This window comes from Anabrus simplex, chromosome 14, assembly GCF_040414725.1.
Source record: "Anabrus simplex isolate iqAnaSimp1 chromosome 14, ASM4041472v1, whole genome shotgun sequence".
In the NCBI taxonomy this organism is placed as follows: Eukaryota; Metazoa; Arthropoda; class Insecta; order Orthoptera; family Tettigoniidae; genus Anabrus; species Anabrus simplex.
In genome coordinates, this window is record NC_090278.1 from 5,191,498 (window position 1) to 5,209,415 (window position 17,918).

The 17,918-nt window shown below is 39.4% G+C and overlaps 1 protein-coding gene across 2 annotated transcripts in view; it reads left to right on the forward strand.

The window, feature by feature from the left end:
- The window catches only part of LOC136885710 (protein O-mannosyl-transferase TMTC4), a 140,049-nt gene extending 123,388 nt beyond the window's left edge, over positions 1-16,661 (forward strand). For both annotated transcript variants that reach the window (XM_067158427.2, XM_067158428.2), the window contains 2 exons: positions 8,890-9,072; positions 15,710-16,661. In XM_067158427.2, the coding sequence (XP_067014528.2) occupies positions 8,890-9,072; positions 15,710-15,861 (335 nt within the window). In that variant the 3' untranslated portion in view covers positions 15,862-16,661. The remainder of the gene's footprint in view (positions 1-8,889; positions 9,073-15,709) is intronic.
- The last annotated feature ends 1,257 nt before the right edge of the window (positions 16,662-17,918 follow it).

A 17,918-nucleotide genomic window follows, 5' to 3' on the forward strand; every position in this document is an offset into this window, starting at 1 on the left:
CTGTGGTGGTCCATTCTTTTCATGTGACCATTCCATTGCAATCTCTTCACTTCTAGATTCTCCAGCAAGCTTCTTTCCAATCCAAGCTGTTGCCAGCTATCCACATTCCTTACTTTTTCCATTTTTGTTTTTTGTCTACAAGAACAGAGGAACTTCATTCCTTTGCCTGAAGACTACTCTCTGTTGGTCCAGTAAGTGTTGTTGCTTCTAGGCCATACGTCAGTATAGGTACTACAGTAGATACATTTTGTACAAGCTGATCTTGGAAATGAACGGAAATATTTCATTCCAAAGTATTTGACATACAGCATGATAATGTTTAACATAAGTAAACTTTTTGTGTACACAGGCTTTTTCGTGTACATTTTTAAATCAGTGTTTTTCTATTCAAGATAGTTTGTTACTGTCTACCTGGAATTACGGAGCCCCTACTGTTTGTTAGTTCATTCTTTTCTACAACAGAGTGTTACTATTACAACTGTAGGTCCTACAACCATGCCACTCTTATGTCTGTGCCACTAATGTGAGCCTTGTTCGGTTATGTCCTGCTTGACTATGTAGCTCTTGTTACTTTCTTCTTCTTCTACTGGAGCCTTATGTCTTAACCTATCCAGGTGTATTCTACCGAAATGAAATGTCGTATGGCTTTTAGTGCTGGGATATCTCAGGACGGGTTTGGCTTGCCAGGTGCAGGTCTTTCTATTTGAAGCCTGTAGGCGACCTGCGCATCATGATGAGGATGAATTTATGATGAAGACAACACATACACCCAGCCCCTGTGCCATTGGAATTAACCAATTAAGGTTAAAATCACCGACCCGGCTGGGAATCGAACCCGGGACCCTCTGAACCGAAGGCCAGTATGCTGACCGTTCAGCCAACGAGTCGGACGGTGTATTCTACTGACATCGTCTTAACTCGCAGTAGCATAATCTGCTGCGATTTGTTATTAGCACCATCATAGTAAAATGTAGGGTGTAGTTGTAGCGGAATCCTCTTAGATACATTTAACATCTGTGAATTGTGTACAATTTGATAACTCATCTGGTTCTCATGAAAGCAACCATCGGCCTGGTGTCAGGTTAATAGCTACATGTCTCTCTTGTGTAACTTTGTTTATGTTTGTGATTTGTTGATGTGTATGTTTGATGTTTATACACAAAACCTGTTTGTCACACTTTGTCCTCTCGTACTAACCACAATACGAGGTTACGGCTGACTCATCCCCAAGAGCTTAATCTGGTTCTGGTCTTACGCATAATAATCTGTAGTTAACTACTGTGACCGATGTTGCCTCGTGTGACGTACATTTCATCTTGTTTCCTCCTAAACCACGCATATTTTACTATTTTTCTTTCATGTTTTTCAGCTCTAATAATAATAATAATAATAATAATAATAATAATAATAATAATAATAATAATAATAATGTTAATTTGCTTTACGACCCACTAACTGCTTTTACGGTTTTTGGAGACGCTGAGGTGCCGGAATTTAGTCCCGCAGGGGTTCTTTTTACGTGCCAGTAAATCTACCGACACGGGGTTGACGTATTTGAGCACCTTCAAATACCACCGGACTGGGCTAGGTTCGAACCTGCAAAGTTGGAGTCAAAAGGCCAGCACCTCAACCGTCTGAGCCACTCAGCCCGACAGGAAGCATGAAATGTAGGTACGTTTAATTTATTTAGTTGTATCACATGTCCATTATTCGTTTGAAACAAAACGTTTGATGTGCATCGATAATTCAATTCCGATACTACTCATTTGGACATGCTATCCCATGCATGCTTTCGTTGATATAAATAACTTTGTTTACATACACATCAACATGATTATGCCTGCTTTCTTCTACGTTTACACAATGCAAAACGGGATCGTACCGTATTTCACGTTCCGGCACACCTATCCCAACCTTACGCTTGTACAGATCCTGCACCGACAAAGGTTTTCATATATAGTGATACCAATCAATACGGATATGAAGCTTATAAATAATAAAAGGTTTTCATGTCGTTTCCATACTCACTCGACCATGGCGCTGATGACAACAGATATCCTAACCCACTAAAGGACATAACAGCAGGAGAACCAGTATTAATGCTGACAATTCGATACATCTCAGCCTGACAGGGCTGAATTGATTGCGATGGGAGTGACTCATCTACACAATTTCTTAAGACAAAGCCCTGACTCAGTCAATCTTTACAATCCACCTGGGACATTAGATCATGAAACAGATGGACAATTAAAGAAGGGAAACTGGAGAGCCGATATTGATAACATGACGTCATTACTTCCTATCAGAAATGTGCCACGTAGATCAAGCTCATCGGCGAAAGTGATAAGAGATGAGTTAGCACAATTTTTCCAACATGAGGGACAGATTCCATGGCAAAGATAATTATGCGTGAATATTTTCGTGAAATTCATGTGCTATAGGATATGAACAGTTTGCTGTTACTCCACAACCTGTTGAATAGTTGAAACATATAGTGGACCTAGCCACAAAAACGTAGATTTACACGTTCAAGTGTGCAGTGAAGAAACAACTATTAAATATATATGGCAATCCATATTAACCTCTACCATTCTTGATCACTGGTAACTACTGACCCCAAAAAATGAACACAGGTGCAATCAATTATGAACTTATGTAGTGTTATCAAGAACATTACATAATTAGAAAGTCTTTTATAAAAAACCTTTTTGAAAAATTGTTTTTGTGTGTGTTGAAGAATCAAAAAACAAGAAAATAAATGTGTTATTAGTTTCACTTTAAAAATTGTAACTCTTCATTTATTATGTGTTTACTTTGCAGTAAAATTGTTCTTACAGTGCTTAAACCATCTCGCGGCTTATCTTTGTCCCATAGGAACTGCAGACTCTTAAAAGCAAACCACGTGCTCTCATTCACCTCGTCAGTTGCTGAAAATGAAACACTGCATATATTCAAACATAGTAATATAGTACCGTACACACTGTTTAAAGCAGAAAGCTTAAGAATGTGTCATCGCATTTAAAGTCTGATGCCATATTTTATAAGTAATATTACATAGTTTTATTTATACACACCTGACCATATTCCCATGCTCGTCTTTATTTCGCCTTTCTCCCTTCGGAGTGAAGAAAGCAAAGACGTCCTTTTCTTCCAGCATTCCTCAGCGGTTGTGTTCAGTTCCGTCACCAGCTCCTCCCATGCATCATTCCTTAAAATTTTGTTGAAATGTCTGGGATGGCTAGCTGCCACAAAATTTCCTTAGCTCTGAACATTTCAATAAAATGCAGTGTGTTTTGCTCGGGCCACTCCATGTTTACTGATCAAGCAGACAGAGGCGAATGCGTGTTACTTGCTGAGGTCCTGTGTACGTCCAAGCTTTCTGTAACTTCCGCATGCGCAGTTCTTTGATGTGAAGCGGGAAAACCGACAAGCAGTGGAACGCAGCCAACCTCATTCCGCATTGTTCATGTTGCGGGCTAAGGGTGCGCGACGAAGTTACGCAGTACCGTCCAGACAGGAGCGCGATGCGGTTGCATTACGATGTTCTGTTGCAAGTCTGGACACGCCTTTATACATTTTTACCATACTGGATACAAGCGATATTAATGAGGTTGGATTTTTGTTGCTAAGTCCATATCAGCGCCGAGGTACGAGAATGTGGGTGAAGAGAATTTAATGAAAATTGGTATGTAAAGTCGGGGAGTAAGGAACTACAATCTACACCATAAATAATTTTAGTCACCTTGTTCAAAATGGTGGTGTAGGGGAAGGTGCCAAAATTTTTTTAATTACCTATCTTATTGATCATATCAAAAAGTACTACATAACAAAATTTATAGAGAATGCAATTTCCTGTTATTTGTCTTATTTAGTTTTACCGTACCAACTGTAATAATATTGGTGGTGATGGTGATTAAATTGTGAAGATGATTATAAGAATGAGAAAAAGTCATGAAGGAATGACCGCTTGAATAACACGAGAGAGTCAAAAAAGAAAGGAGGACTCACTTTACATTAGATGCTCTAATATCACAGACTCGGAAGAAAACTAAATGTGAAGGTCCTGCAATATAGAAAGTTCATGAAATTGATCAACAATAACATTACTTTGATCATTGTTTGTTGTGGTGTGCGTTGTGTATTCTGCTGCCATTTATTTCCAATAGATGGGATTACTGCTGTGTATCGAGTATAACAGCCTGCCTGAATATTGACGGGAAGTAGTTGGGGAGTTAGATCTCTCTCTTCTTTAGCATGCCATTCCTCTAGTTCATAAATTTTCTGAACTACTGGTATGTAACACACTGGATCATCATAGTATTCCATCTATTTGATCCCTACTCTGAGGCAGTGATTGGAATGAGTAGTGTGCACACTTAAACGGAATAATGACACAGGAGTGTTCTCGGCTGTCTGCGGCCTGGTCATTCTAGCTCTGGAACTTTGAACTGTTAGATCAACACCGTTGTAGTTTTTGTTAAAAGTGAGAAAAAATGTGTTGTTTTTCATTTTATTGAATATTTTAGATGACAGCATTGCTTTTAATAGCGACATTCGTACTGACCTGTGTTGATATCAGTTGGGAAAACTATAAGGACAGTCTTACTGAGAATTCCGTAGTGAAGCACAGGTACATCAGCTAGTTATTTGATACAGATTAATAGTATTGCACTTCGCATAATCGCGCGGGCGCTTGATGTAATATACTAATCTATGCATTTGCTAAATAATGGCATCTACCTCGTAAGTGCATGACTGATTCACATGTGTGGAGCACGAGTTCTTACTATTTTCTGAAGGCTTGTCAGAGACCGATCATCTCACTCGCATACTTCCTGTGACTGAATAGAATTATGTAATTTTTAACCTTGTAGCCTCATATAGCAACAGTCATGCTTTGAGACAATGAGTGTTATAAATATACCATAGTACTGTATTGTGCAAGGCATGTAGAATAAGCAGTTTTGACGTATTGTATCTCCTGATTTTTCCAGACTTTTCCTGATTTTCATATCAAAATCTCCTGATTTTTGGTTTTGTAAAGTTGGCAGGTATGCACTTGTAGTAGCTTGTGCCATAACTAGTAGATTAATGGTGCAGTAAACAAATATGCAGAGATAAGCTTATGGGCCCCAGAAGATAAAAGGGTTAGAATAGTGAGAAGCAGAATATTAACAGAAGAGATAAATATACTTAATGGTCAACAAGCAATATAAGTTTTTGTAAAAAAATTAGGACATCAGCATAATGAAGTGAGCAATGAAAATATTAAGCAAGAATATGCCACATTTACAAATATCACATAGATAGTAGGAGTACATCTGAGAGGTAAATATAAATTTAGTTCTGTCACAGATATAATTACAGAATCTTAAAGATATACAAAATGGTGAAGGATCTAAAAAATAAAAAAATAAAAAAAAAAAGTAAAAAGAAAGGATCAGAATGATATTATAAAAATATGAAGAAGGGGGGGGGGGTAAAGATGGATGCCAGGAGGGAGAGATTCTTCGCTGGGTAGCTTATTTAAGAAATACGAGTGTTGGAACAACCATTAGGTATCACAAGCATGTAAATAGGTGAATGCAATTAATGTTCCCCTGTCCAGAGTATAATTCCAGTAGCAAACTTACGTTGAAAAAGAGAAATCTTGCATCTCGATAGTTAACACTGGCACTAGCTGACTGAACGAGAAGGAACATAAGAAGCCAGGTCAAAAAAGAAATAAGGCGAGACGGGCCAAGGAAAAGTCTGAAGTCAAAATAGCATAATGATTTTCTTGCTCACCAAGTTGCACGATGTAAAAAGGCCAAGATGGTAATGGCCAAATAATAAAATGGCACACAGGTCCTCGCTGCTCCTCCACTCAGTAACGATGCGAGACTGACTTGTGAGGGGTGGAGTCTGGGTTATATAGCACAATGGAAAAATCTAGAAGCATAGGTAAGAGAGAGCCAGCGTTTTCCAGAACAATGACATCACAGGCACATGTCCATGGGTTGAAGTTCCAGCAGGCAAGCAAGGCAGTGCATAGTGAAGGCAGAGGCGCAGCAGTCGAAAAAAGAAGCGGCAGCGGAGGTAGGAATGTAGAATTACGCTGAAACTTGCATAGTTGTAGAGAGAGAATATTACACACTGTAGGGGGGAACACATTGGTTCTGCTTTACCAGTGATTACTACAATTATGAGGGCTGGTGACCTGGATTTTGGACCCCGTGGACTACAAGCAACATCTCAGAATATGAGGAATTGTGAACTGCATCCACTGATTGTTTCAGATTCATAGTCATTTTTTCACCATCATTCGTTTTAGTCAGTGGATGCATTTTCAAGTTTTAATTATCATTTCATTTCGTTGCGCCTCGTATCATCATGGGCCGATGACCTAGCTGTTAGGCCTTTTAAAACAACAGTCGTCGTCGTCATTATTATCTAGCGGCTGTAACATTTGTGCTCATCGCTTTGCCACCTAGTTGCTCGTCACTGCCAGTGTGCGAGTGCTTCAAAGCTTTCTAGTACCGTATTCCATAATGTCAGAGAAACTATGTACTGCAGAGGAAGCTCGTACTGGGTCATGACTTCAAAAGATTTATAACAGTTCGGTTCTTCAGTCTGTCAAAACTAATTTGTGAATAAATAAAATTTAGAAGATAGCTGAGAAAAGAAAACATGTAATTAGAATGACATGTTTCGTTTCTTGAAAGGGCATCAGATTCTATCAAATCACACAGTTTTTATTTATACGCTTATATGAGATATGACTTATGACTTGTAATAAACCATATAACAGTAAATAACAGGAAAGTAAAAATAGTGAAATAATTTAAATACTGAGGAGAAATTATATCATATAACCTGGACGAGAAACCTGCGTGGCAAGAAATAACTAATAAAATGATAAAAGCTCACAAATCAACATGGTCTACATACAATAAAAAATATCTATCTATCAAAACAAAATTAAAACACTACAACCAGAGGTGGGATACAGAAGCAAAACTCTTTCTAAAGTCACTCGGGGAAACAGAATCGACAAAGTCCTGAAAGTAGAGAGAAGAATAGCAAGGACATGCATAATAAAAAAAATATCAAAAAGATGGACAGTAGTGGAGCCCATCACAGGTACAATACAGAAGAAGGGGATCTCTTTTTTTTGGTCACGTTATGAGGACGCCAGAAACCACATTACCAAGAAAAATTGTAGAGAAACTCTGGAAACTGAAGCAACAGGTAGGATGGATTAAGGAAATTAGAGAGGAAATGGAAGAAACTGAAAAGCGTAAAAATAAGTTTTAAATCAGAAATAGACAAATAACATAAAATGAAGAGGGAATTTATAGATGAGGAACAACTGAAAAGATCAGAACAAATGAAAAGCTACTGGGCAGTTCAGAAAGATATCTTATCGAAGATGATGACCAGAAAATGGACTGAAGTGGTCCAATGAGGGCATAAGAACAGGATGATGATGATGATGATGATGATGATAATACAACTTATGAATTGATTAATACTATGTCACGCCAATTCGCTTACGTGGATGACCTAGCAATAGTTACTCAGCAATCGAATGTGAATGAGATAGAAGCAATTCTGAACAGAGACCTTGTCATTTTGAGTGAGTACTTTGATAAGTGGTGTTTGATACCTAGCACCAGCAAAACTGAAACCTGTCTCTTTCACCTTAATAACAGGCAGGCAAACATTACTTTGAATGTTTCCCTCGACAACTCTCCCCTACCACACAATTCTAACCCCAAGTACCTTGGAGTAACTTTTGATCGGACATTATCCTTCAGGAACCATTTAATGAATACCGCTACTAAAATGAAGACCAGGAACAATATCATTCAGAGACTTGCAGGTTCTACATGGGGAGCATCAGCATCCACTCTTAGGTCATCAGCACTGGGACTGGTATGCTCTACAGCCAAGTATTGTTCTTCTGTTTGGCTGAATAGTCCTTATGTTAAGAATATTGATGTTGTTCTGAATCAAACGATGCGCATTGTCAGTGGCGCAGTCAATCTACTCTTTTCTGGTTGCCGGTCTTGAGTCACATAACACCTCCAAGGATTCGCAGACTAAACAACCTAATTCGCGAGTTCAAGAAGATAACAATGAACTCAAGTCTTCCCATTCATGAAGACATGGTTGTTAGGTATGGACGTCTGAAGTCAAAATCTCCGCCCATTCAGACTGCAAGGGAACTCATCAATAGGAACTTTAACGGTTCTGATGAATGGCAATTGGAGTGGACCAACTCAGCTCCAGATGAATGGCAGACCCTCTTTAGTCGCCAGCACCCACCACCTGGTTTTAATCTCCCTAGAAGAACTTGGGTTCTTCTCAACAGAGTCTGTACCAATCATGGACGATGTGGGTCATTGTTGCATATGTGGGGTATGCTCTCCTCCCCTGAGTGCGACTGTGGTGAGAAGAAACAGACCATCTGTCATATTGTCACCGAATGTCCTAGGTCGTCATACTCCGGTCAGCTGAAGGAGTTTGTGTGTGCTTCTGACGGGGTTGTACAATGGTTGGACAGCTTGGATTTAAGTGTATGAACTGTTTTAGAGATTGGTTGATTGTTTAAGGTGTTATATTGTTTGTTATATTTTTGAATATTTGTATGTAGAGTTATGTACTAGCCATAAGCTAAATAAATAATTGGGAAGTGTAAAACCGTTTATGTTTGTCTCCATCTCTGAATATTGGGCTGTTTTCCACTGGCATTCTTAGCACAACATGTTAGAGTTTAGTACTAAGAAGGTTAATTAATAAGACAATAGCACTGATTTTTTCATACAAGAGACAGACTGTACACACCTAACTAAAAGCAGTTGATGACCAAAAAAACTAAAAGGACTCTCTAAACTCTAATTGCAGGTGAGAGTGCCAAGGCAGAAACAGTCGCCCACGAAGCACTCTCGGTTTTACCCACCGAACCCTCTCTGCACTTCAACTTGGCCAACACTCTGGGAAAGGCAGGCCGCTTTGCTGAAGCAGAGAAACATTTTGCAGCTGCTATCAGTTATGATCTCAGGAATCCTGTCTACTACACCAATTTAGGCAAGTATCACGGTGGTTGTTTTTCCTTTTAGTGCAAATCCCAACTGAAGTCACTTTTGATGCAGTTCTTTCATGTCATTTGACTTCTAGCCTATTGGAGAACTCTTGTGGAAAATATCCTGTCATCCTAGAGTCTATAATTGAAGAGAAAGTAAATTATTAATATAATTGTTAACTAGCTGTTTATTACACTGGCAGAAAAAGAAACTTGCAACATCGTCAGGGACATGGTAATTTTATTCGCAAGTGATGTGACAGGTAGTTCATCATTGCAGGAGTATATGGTTACCGTCATTATCATTTCCCGTTATCCAGTTGTATCTGGGTGGGGGCAAATATGGTTCCTCTCCACTTTCTTCAGTCTTTCCACCACTCCTCCTCCAACACTGTGTCCCAGTCCAGGTTTCTTTCTATAATGCTGTGTTGGATGGTATCCTTCCATCTCAATCGTGGTTGTCCACGGCCTCTCCTTCCTTGCATTTGCATTTCCATCACATTTTTTTGGCATTCTTTCATCACTCATTCGCTTTATGTGCCCAAACCATCTTAGTCGGCTCTTCTCTATTCTATCATTCATTTCTTCCACTCCATTTCTTCCCGGATATTCTCATTCCTTATTTTGTCTCTTCTACTCTTCTGTATCATACTCCTCAAGAACTTCATTTCGGCTGCCTATATTCGACTTTCATCTTTCTTTGTCATTGTCTAAGTTTCTACTCTGTAAGTTGTTATGGGTACGTAATACATCTTGTACATAGTTTCCTTTGCTTCCATTGGCACATCTTTGTCCCATAACATGTTTCTTACACTATGATAGAAACAGGTTCCAGCTTGAATCCTCTTACTAATCTCAGTATCCAGTTGAGCATTCTCCAATAATTCACTCCCCAGGTATTTGAACATCTCCACTACTTCCAGGGGCTTGTTTGCAAGTCTTATCTGACCTTTCTCTTCTTTCTCCCCTCTAGTCATAACAAGAGTTTTGCTCTTTTCCACACTTATTTTCAATCCACATTCTTCGATCTTCCCATTCACCACATCCAACTGTTCTTGAACCTTCACGTCCCCTTCTCCCCAAATCACAATATCATCTGCAAATAACATCATGTTCATTTCTTTTCCTCCATATGTTGCTTTTGCTATTCTCATGATGTCATCCATTACTGTTGTAAACAGGATTGGCGATAGAACACTTTCCTGTCTCAGCCCACTAGTGATTTTGAACCAACTTGTCCTGCCAACTTGTGTTTGCACGCAGCTACAACATTCTTTGTACATTGCCATGATCATTTTTATTAATCCCTGTCCAATTCCTTTTTGCACCAGACTGTCCCAAACGTTCGTCCTGGGGACACTGTCATATGCCTTTTCAATGTCAATGAATGTCATCACCATATCATTCCCATACTCCCATTGCTTTTCCATTAGTTGACTCATAATGAAAATGGGCTCTGTTGTTGACCTTCCACTTCTGAAAACAAACTGATTTTCCTGTATCTGATTTTCAACCCTCAACCTTATCCTACTCTCCATTATCTTAGCTACGTGGGATATCAGAGTAAATCCCCTGTAGTTCTTCAATACTTTATGTACCGGGCGGTACATCTCTACGCCGCAAATTTAAATCTTCCGGAAATAAATCCTCCTCTACCGGAGAAACTGTGAACTTTTAGAACTGTATTAATTCATGAGTTTTCTCAGAAGAGGTCTCTACTATAAATTTTGGGATTACAAAGTTGTCTATACTGTGTGGATTTCAACGTGTTTTGTTTTCTATGGATCAAGAAGTGTGAACATTCCTAACAGATGTCTCTACCCAAAAAACTATGATCATGCACCCTGGTGCGAAGTGAAGGAACTTTTGTTGAAGAAATTTTGTATTTATAAGTTTTGGTCTTTACTAAATTTTGTTCTTTCATTTGTGGGTTGGCAATATTAAGCTTTTTTTCCGCCTGTTTTGAACTTAGCCAATCAGTAATTTCTGTAATTAATTTTCCACCTATCAGAGGTTTCTTCTTCGAATTTCCATATGTAACTTTTAGCTACCCAATAAAGTTGAGTGGGTGTGTCTTTATTATTCATGAAAGGTCTCAAATCTTCCACGAGGGTTTAAAAACTGCTGATTTTTTCGGTGCTTCGCCACTTCAACAACATCTTGCTTAGTGTATAGAAGCATAGCAGGGGGCAGGTAGCGCCTCTTTCTTCGAGCAGCAGCTCTTCAACAAGGTAATGGTCGTTTAACATATTTCTTTTTTCCTTGCTAGCTCAGCAGTTTAACCCGCGGGGCAGGTTCGAAACCTTTAATATGTAACCTTTAACTTAAAACATGTAAATCTTTTTTCATCTTTGTAAAACTTCATATATCTTTAAATGTAAATCGGGGATAGAGAGTGCTTTACCCTCTCGAGCTCCCCTTCATTTTGACTTGAGGTGACTTTTCGTAACTGATTTTCTAATCTTTCCTAATGTGTTAAAATTTTTCTTATACAAGTCACCTCTATAGTTTGGGAATAGCCCCTGCGTATCGGCTTAGCGTACATAGGTTTTAACAAGCTTTCGTGTAGGAGTGCTAGTACACGCCTCCATTCATCATGATATTTTGGGCCATTTAATTAATCTGTTCCTTTTCCACGAAGGCCCAGTAGGCTGGGTACAAGATACTCCTGTTTAATTCTTGTAAGTTATGCCGTGACGGCAAGCGATCGTAATGTATGGTATGGCCATGAATAGGCTTGAAAGATTGAGAGCGGGTCAGCTCTTTCTGGTATTTTGAAAGGTGCCTCGGGGAGGCGTGACATTTTGATTGCTGGGAGCAACAGCTCCATTGTATTGAGGGAATTTCTGCCCTTTTCTAAAATATGTGGTTGTGAGCTGAGAGCTCAGAAATTGTTAAACTTTGGGGCTTGTAGCCCAGAATTTGTAAAGACCCCTTAACTTGTGCTTTTGTTTGTAAAATTACATTGTACCTGATTTTTCTTTGTTATTTCACCTAGTGAAAAATTGTTAAATCTTGTTATCTGTTGAAAATATAACCTTCATTTAAATTTTAAATTCATCTTTCAGACTTGTAGTTAGACCCATTCCAGCCCGCACCTTCTTTCACCTCTGCTGATCCACCAAAACGCGGTAACAATTTATTATCCCCTTTCTTGAAAATTGGGATGATTATTCCTTTTTGCCAATCCTCAGGGACTTCCTTATTCTCCCAGACAATCCTGAGAACTCAGTACAATTACAAATTCAGACCAATTGAAACACACGTCACAGTAAAGAGTACCCAAACTGTTGCAACAATACACAGTGTACCCTCCCCCCTTTGGCGGCAATGCATGTGTGTATTCGCAGATGCACCCTTCATCACGTGCCATACGTGTTCAATTGGTGAGCGATCCGGTGATCTTGCTGGCCAGGGGAGTTATGGTACATCACGTAGAGCACATTGTGTTACGTGGACATGCATTGTCCTGCTGATAAAGCACATCACCTTCCTGTCGAAGAAATGGCAGTAGCACGGGGACAACAACCTGTGCAATGTAACGGGCACTGGTTACGTTATCCTGTAAAAACACTGTGACTGCGAGTTGTAACTAGTGGCCACCCACACCACAAACTCTGGGGTGGGACATGGGTGTCGTGGATGAATGGACCTGGAATAGGCTACTGACCAGGTCAGTGCCGTACGTGTGTACGTCCATCACTTGCATACAGACAGAACGTACTCTCGTCGCTGAAGACAGCAGAGCACCATTCTCCTCTCCGGTCGACTCTCTCACGACACCAGAGTAGCCATGCTTGGTGGTGTCATGGTGTCAGTGATAGCCTGGGAAGAGGCACACATGATCGTAATCCTGCTGCAAGCAGGTGGTTTCCAGTGGTCCTTGGTAGCACAGCAGGTGCAACGCGGATTTTGTTCCTGGATGATGTTTGGTCGGCCACCGCTGCTCGTGCAATGCGACGACGTTGGCGTGCTTCTGTACTATGCAGACGTCTGGAACCTGGTCCACGGGCGTGCAGAAAGCAGTGACACACCACCGATACATTGTGCACAACACATGCAGCAGTCCGGTGATATGTCCATCCAGCTTCCCGCAGGCCCACAATGCGACCCAGTTCAAATCGCTGCAGTTGTTCAGCAGGAGTGTGTATTTATTGGCGGGTCATGATTGTACCCTAGACTGAATGTTCCAAACACTGTTCACCTCTAACCTCAGCACAGTTACTTTCTGCAGAGTCAAAACAGAGTCCGCACGGACAGGCCTCTTGAGCGCCATTTGATTGCCAATGTCCTTGACAAATGAATCACTAACACAACCACCCCTCAGTATGCACATATTGTACCTTGTTCCACTGAACACAGTCCTTACGGATGTTGCATAGTTTTTTGCTGGCAGTGTACAATTAATAAAATAATGTTGTAATTGGAATATTTATTTGACAAAAATTCCAGTTTTTAATGTGTTCTCCATTTTTTTAAGATAATTGTTGCAGTCCTCATGTATGTTTTTACAAATTATTAACTCTGTTCCTAACGAAGGACTCAACTGTCACAATAAGCCTCATTTTTGACTGTGCAATGATCTGTTGATCAATATCAACATTATGAGAATCCAGTGTGTATGTATACATGATTTATTGCTTTCAATTTCTGAGACAGCATTAACTCAGGACATATTAGTATTTCAACTTTGCAGTCTAGTGTGTGCTTCTGACATTTTTGATATAGAGGTCGAAACTAATCCTATTAATGCGTCAAATATAATTACTTAATTTAAATGTATTGAATTGGTGGACCATTTCCCACTTTAACTTGTGAAGTTGCATTTGTTTGAGAAGAAATATATGCAGCTAAGTCATCCAGTATATCATTTGATTCTCCTGAAATACTGCTGCTAAGATTACCCGAAATTAGGGATGCCATAATCCAAAAGTCCCAAACCAAGATATTGTCGCAGTTTAAATGTCCAGAATCAGCTGAAATAAGGAAACATTTATCTTAAGAAAATAACATTAGTATGTTTGTATCAACTCCATTTAATGGCTAGAATATGCGTTCCTATGAAAACGTGTACTTGTAATGCACTAAGCATTTGTATACTACTCGTACATTCCTGTTCCACACTATACCTCTCACACATTGGTAAAAACCATTGGCTTGTTGGATTCTCTCTCCAATTTCTTCATTTATTTTCCCATCATTTGCAAGTATACTCTCCAAATATTTGAAGCTTTTCTACAACTTCTAATGGTCTTTCATTTACTTCAGTATTCCCTCTTCATTCTCTATTACCTCTTGTCATCACTACCGTCTTTTTCTTCTCCACACCTATTTTCATTCCATATTCATACCTACCAACCCTTCGGATTTACCCGGAACCTTTTCGTTTCTTAACTCGTCTTCCGATTTTCCGATTTATTTTTACGTCTTCCTATTTTTTACCAATATAGTACGATCAGTTCTTGTGTAATTTGATGCTTTATTTCGCGAGTGTATCATCTGTCGCCTTCGTGTATCATGCTTCCCGCTCACCACAACATCGTGTGTGCTTTACAGCTGGGGATTCGGGACGGCAGTCGTCCTACAGCTAAGAGAGGCTAGCACACGTTAGCGACTCACTTAATCGGGACGAAAGAATGAGTTTTGTTATTGTATCGTTCACGCCCTGGTAACATTGTTTCTGTGGATAGTTTCATTGGAATTGTAGGCCACGTGCTTTTACTTGCGGTTCTGTGCTTTCCACTGTCAAAGTCGTATGTTAATAATGTATGAGACATATTGATCTGTTTTGTATGTGGTAGTTTTGCGTATATCAGTGCATTTGTGTTCATTTTTACTTCATAATTTTAATAAGTTTAATGCATTTCAGAGAGTTGTGTCGGGGACAGTTTCTGGCCTCTTCACGTTATGGCCATCTCCCAAGTATTCAGAGATACCTACAAAATTATTATTATTATTTTTTTTTTTTTACAGTCTAATAAAGGAAACTATCATGCATTTTCTTGCATGTGTCAGTGTAATGTAAATGTTTTTATTCGTATGTGTCATAAATGAGAATGGTTAGGTATAGTTTCTTGCAACCATTTTCATGTTTTCTTAGTTTAAGATTTTAAATGCAATGGTCAATTCGCATTGACTCTGTAGATATGTATGTCTTTTATCCTGTTCTTTTTTTCACGTAGACCATAGCACAATATATGTGATGAAATCCAAGAATAAAAAATCATCTTATTTTTTTAGTCTAAAAGTTGGCAGGTATGCATAATCCTTATCTCCCTATTCCATACAGTAACGTGTTCTTGTACTTCCATTTCATCTTCTCCTTACATTACTATGTCGTTTGCAAAGAGTAAGGCCTTTGTCTCTTTGCTTCCCAGTTTTTGTTGGACATTCGTGTGGATTTCAGCCATGACTTTGATGAAGAGTAGAGGGGGTAATAGCTGTATAACTATGAAATATGTTTCTACATAGCCGTGCTTTAAAAAAGAAAGCAGTAATACAATTGCTGACATCTGTTAGAAACATTGTGAATCGGTACATACAGTTGTGACAGTAATTTTCCATAAGTGCATTTATGGGAACACAAGGAAATTTCTTTCTTTACAAGGAAATGGGCTAAAGCTTCTTTATTTTTATTTACAGGAGTGTTGTACCATCGTTGGAAGAAATACGATAAGGCTGAAGGTTTGTACTTGCGTGCCTTGGAGCTCAATCCCAATTTGCAGAGTGCCAAAGACAACCTTGCATTGCTTCATAAAACATTGCTCAAGGCCAACAGACAATGGAACAGTTGACGTTCATCACTGGGGACTTTTAAGATTGTCTGTAATCGCTCGTATCATGTACGAATGGTGACGTTTTCACTTTTCAATCAGTATAAATGTTGAATGTTGTTAAGTCTTTTGATATAGTCCATTAAGAAGTGCTGTGTACAGTAGTGTCAGGATTTTGACTACATTGACTCATATAAGCCAGCGAGCACCAATATTTGAGAGGAAATTTTGAAATATCCTTCAGACTTTTTGTTTTCTGTTTTTTGTTTTCCCTCCACTTTATCCAGGTTGCATTTATCCTACCTCGCACTTCATTGTTAACTCTGCAGTCACTCTGGAGGTGAGATCCAATGTATCTGAAGCTCACACCCCTGATTTGGATGGTGCCATCACTTGGATGGTGCCATCACTTAGATTAGTTTCCTGTTATTCCGTCTTCCTAATCTTCAGGTGGAGACCATATAAAGGGAGGCAGTTGTTCCATTCTTCAACTTGGGATTGCAATTGAACTTCGTCTGCAAGCACGACATCAGCAAGTACTAAGTGATGGTAAAGAGCTGTAGTGACAGTGCTGAACCCTGGTGGTGGACACAGACTTTTACAGGGAAGTTGTCTGAAGTGCCGGCAGCACAGCGTACCCGACTGCTGGTGTTGGTATATAAAATTCTGACGCGGCTGATGAGCTGCTCCGGCAGGCCATGTTCGCAAAGTGCACATCAGATCGACTGATGCGGAACATGGTCGATAGCCTTGTGAAGATAAGGAAGGCAGTGTGAAGTGGCAGTCGTTTCTCTCTGCAAACCTGTAAAGAAATTATCTACCATATGAAGCTATTAGTGTCAAAAGCAACAATTTGCTGTTAACCAAAATTTTCAGTAAGGTTTACTATATTTCTAAATACAGTATGCTAATTCATTTTTATTATAAACATTCAGCTAACACTTTTGTGATAATAGCTAAGTATTCTGCATGTAATATTAGTAGCCTTCTTGTTAAGTCATACAGGGTCGGAAAAATAAAACTAGCCTGGAAAATATTTATAAAGACTGATGCAGAATTGACTCTTTTTAATGAACAGGAGAACTGTCTATCACAGGAAATGCTGGAAACAATGATTTTGATGCAGAAATCGGTTGCTATCTCTTATCTGCGAGTGCACATCTCCCACATGCTCTGTCCCGCGTACGTCGTCGTGTTACTACGTGTGAGTGAGTGAGAGGAGCCGACATGGTGCTCAGTTCCGCACAAATTTTCCACGAATCATGCTTGGCATAACACTCGACAATGAACACGCGCTGTTTTGTCGTGATCATCCTTTTGTGTTGCATTCAGCTGGTCACTAAACACGGTCTGCTCCTCTTACTGACTCGCATGTAATGACACAGCAACATACTTGGGAGAAGTGCACACGCAGACATGTGACAGGAACTTATTGGTGCAGCAAAATAATGGTTTCCAGCATTTCCTGTGATAGACAGTTCTCCTGTTTGTTATCAAGGGTCAGTTCTGCGTCAGTATTTATAAATATTTTCCAATCCAGTTTCATTTTGCCTACTCCGTATATAGATAACGGACATGAATAGGAACTTGTAATAGAATTAACAAAATGACATGTCTGCTTGGGAAGAGGGAGCAATAAAAAGAGGAGAAAAGGACAAACATGAAAACAAAAGGACAAGGATGGGATCCTCATCTTGATACACTGCCATCTTCAAATAGATGGGCTCTTCTTGTTTTCCGACCCTAATGGTGTTAGAGCATTTGAGGCCTAGTGAGTCTCTCGTTTTCATGCCCTTCATGGTCCTTGTTTTTTTGACTTTATACCTTCATTTTTTGGAGTCTCATATCCCTTCCATTTTTTCTCTGTGATTAATTTTATAAATAGAGGATGATAGCCTAGTTGTCGTGATGGGATAATTGAATACAAAATAATCGCTTATTCGATTATTTAATTTTTTAAATTATTCGATTATTTTTTTATTATTCGTTTGAATGAATTAGTCAATTAGGCGTAGGGATGTGGCGACCCCATCGCCCAGTGGGTAACCACTGCAGTTAGCCACCCGAGTATTGGCAGG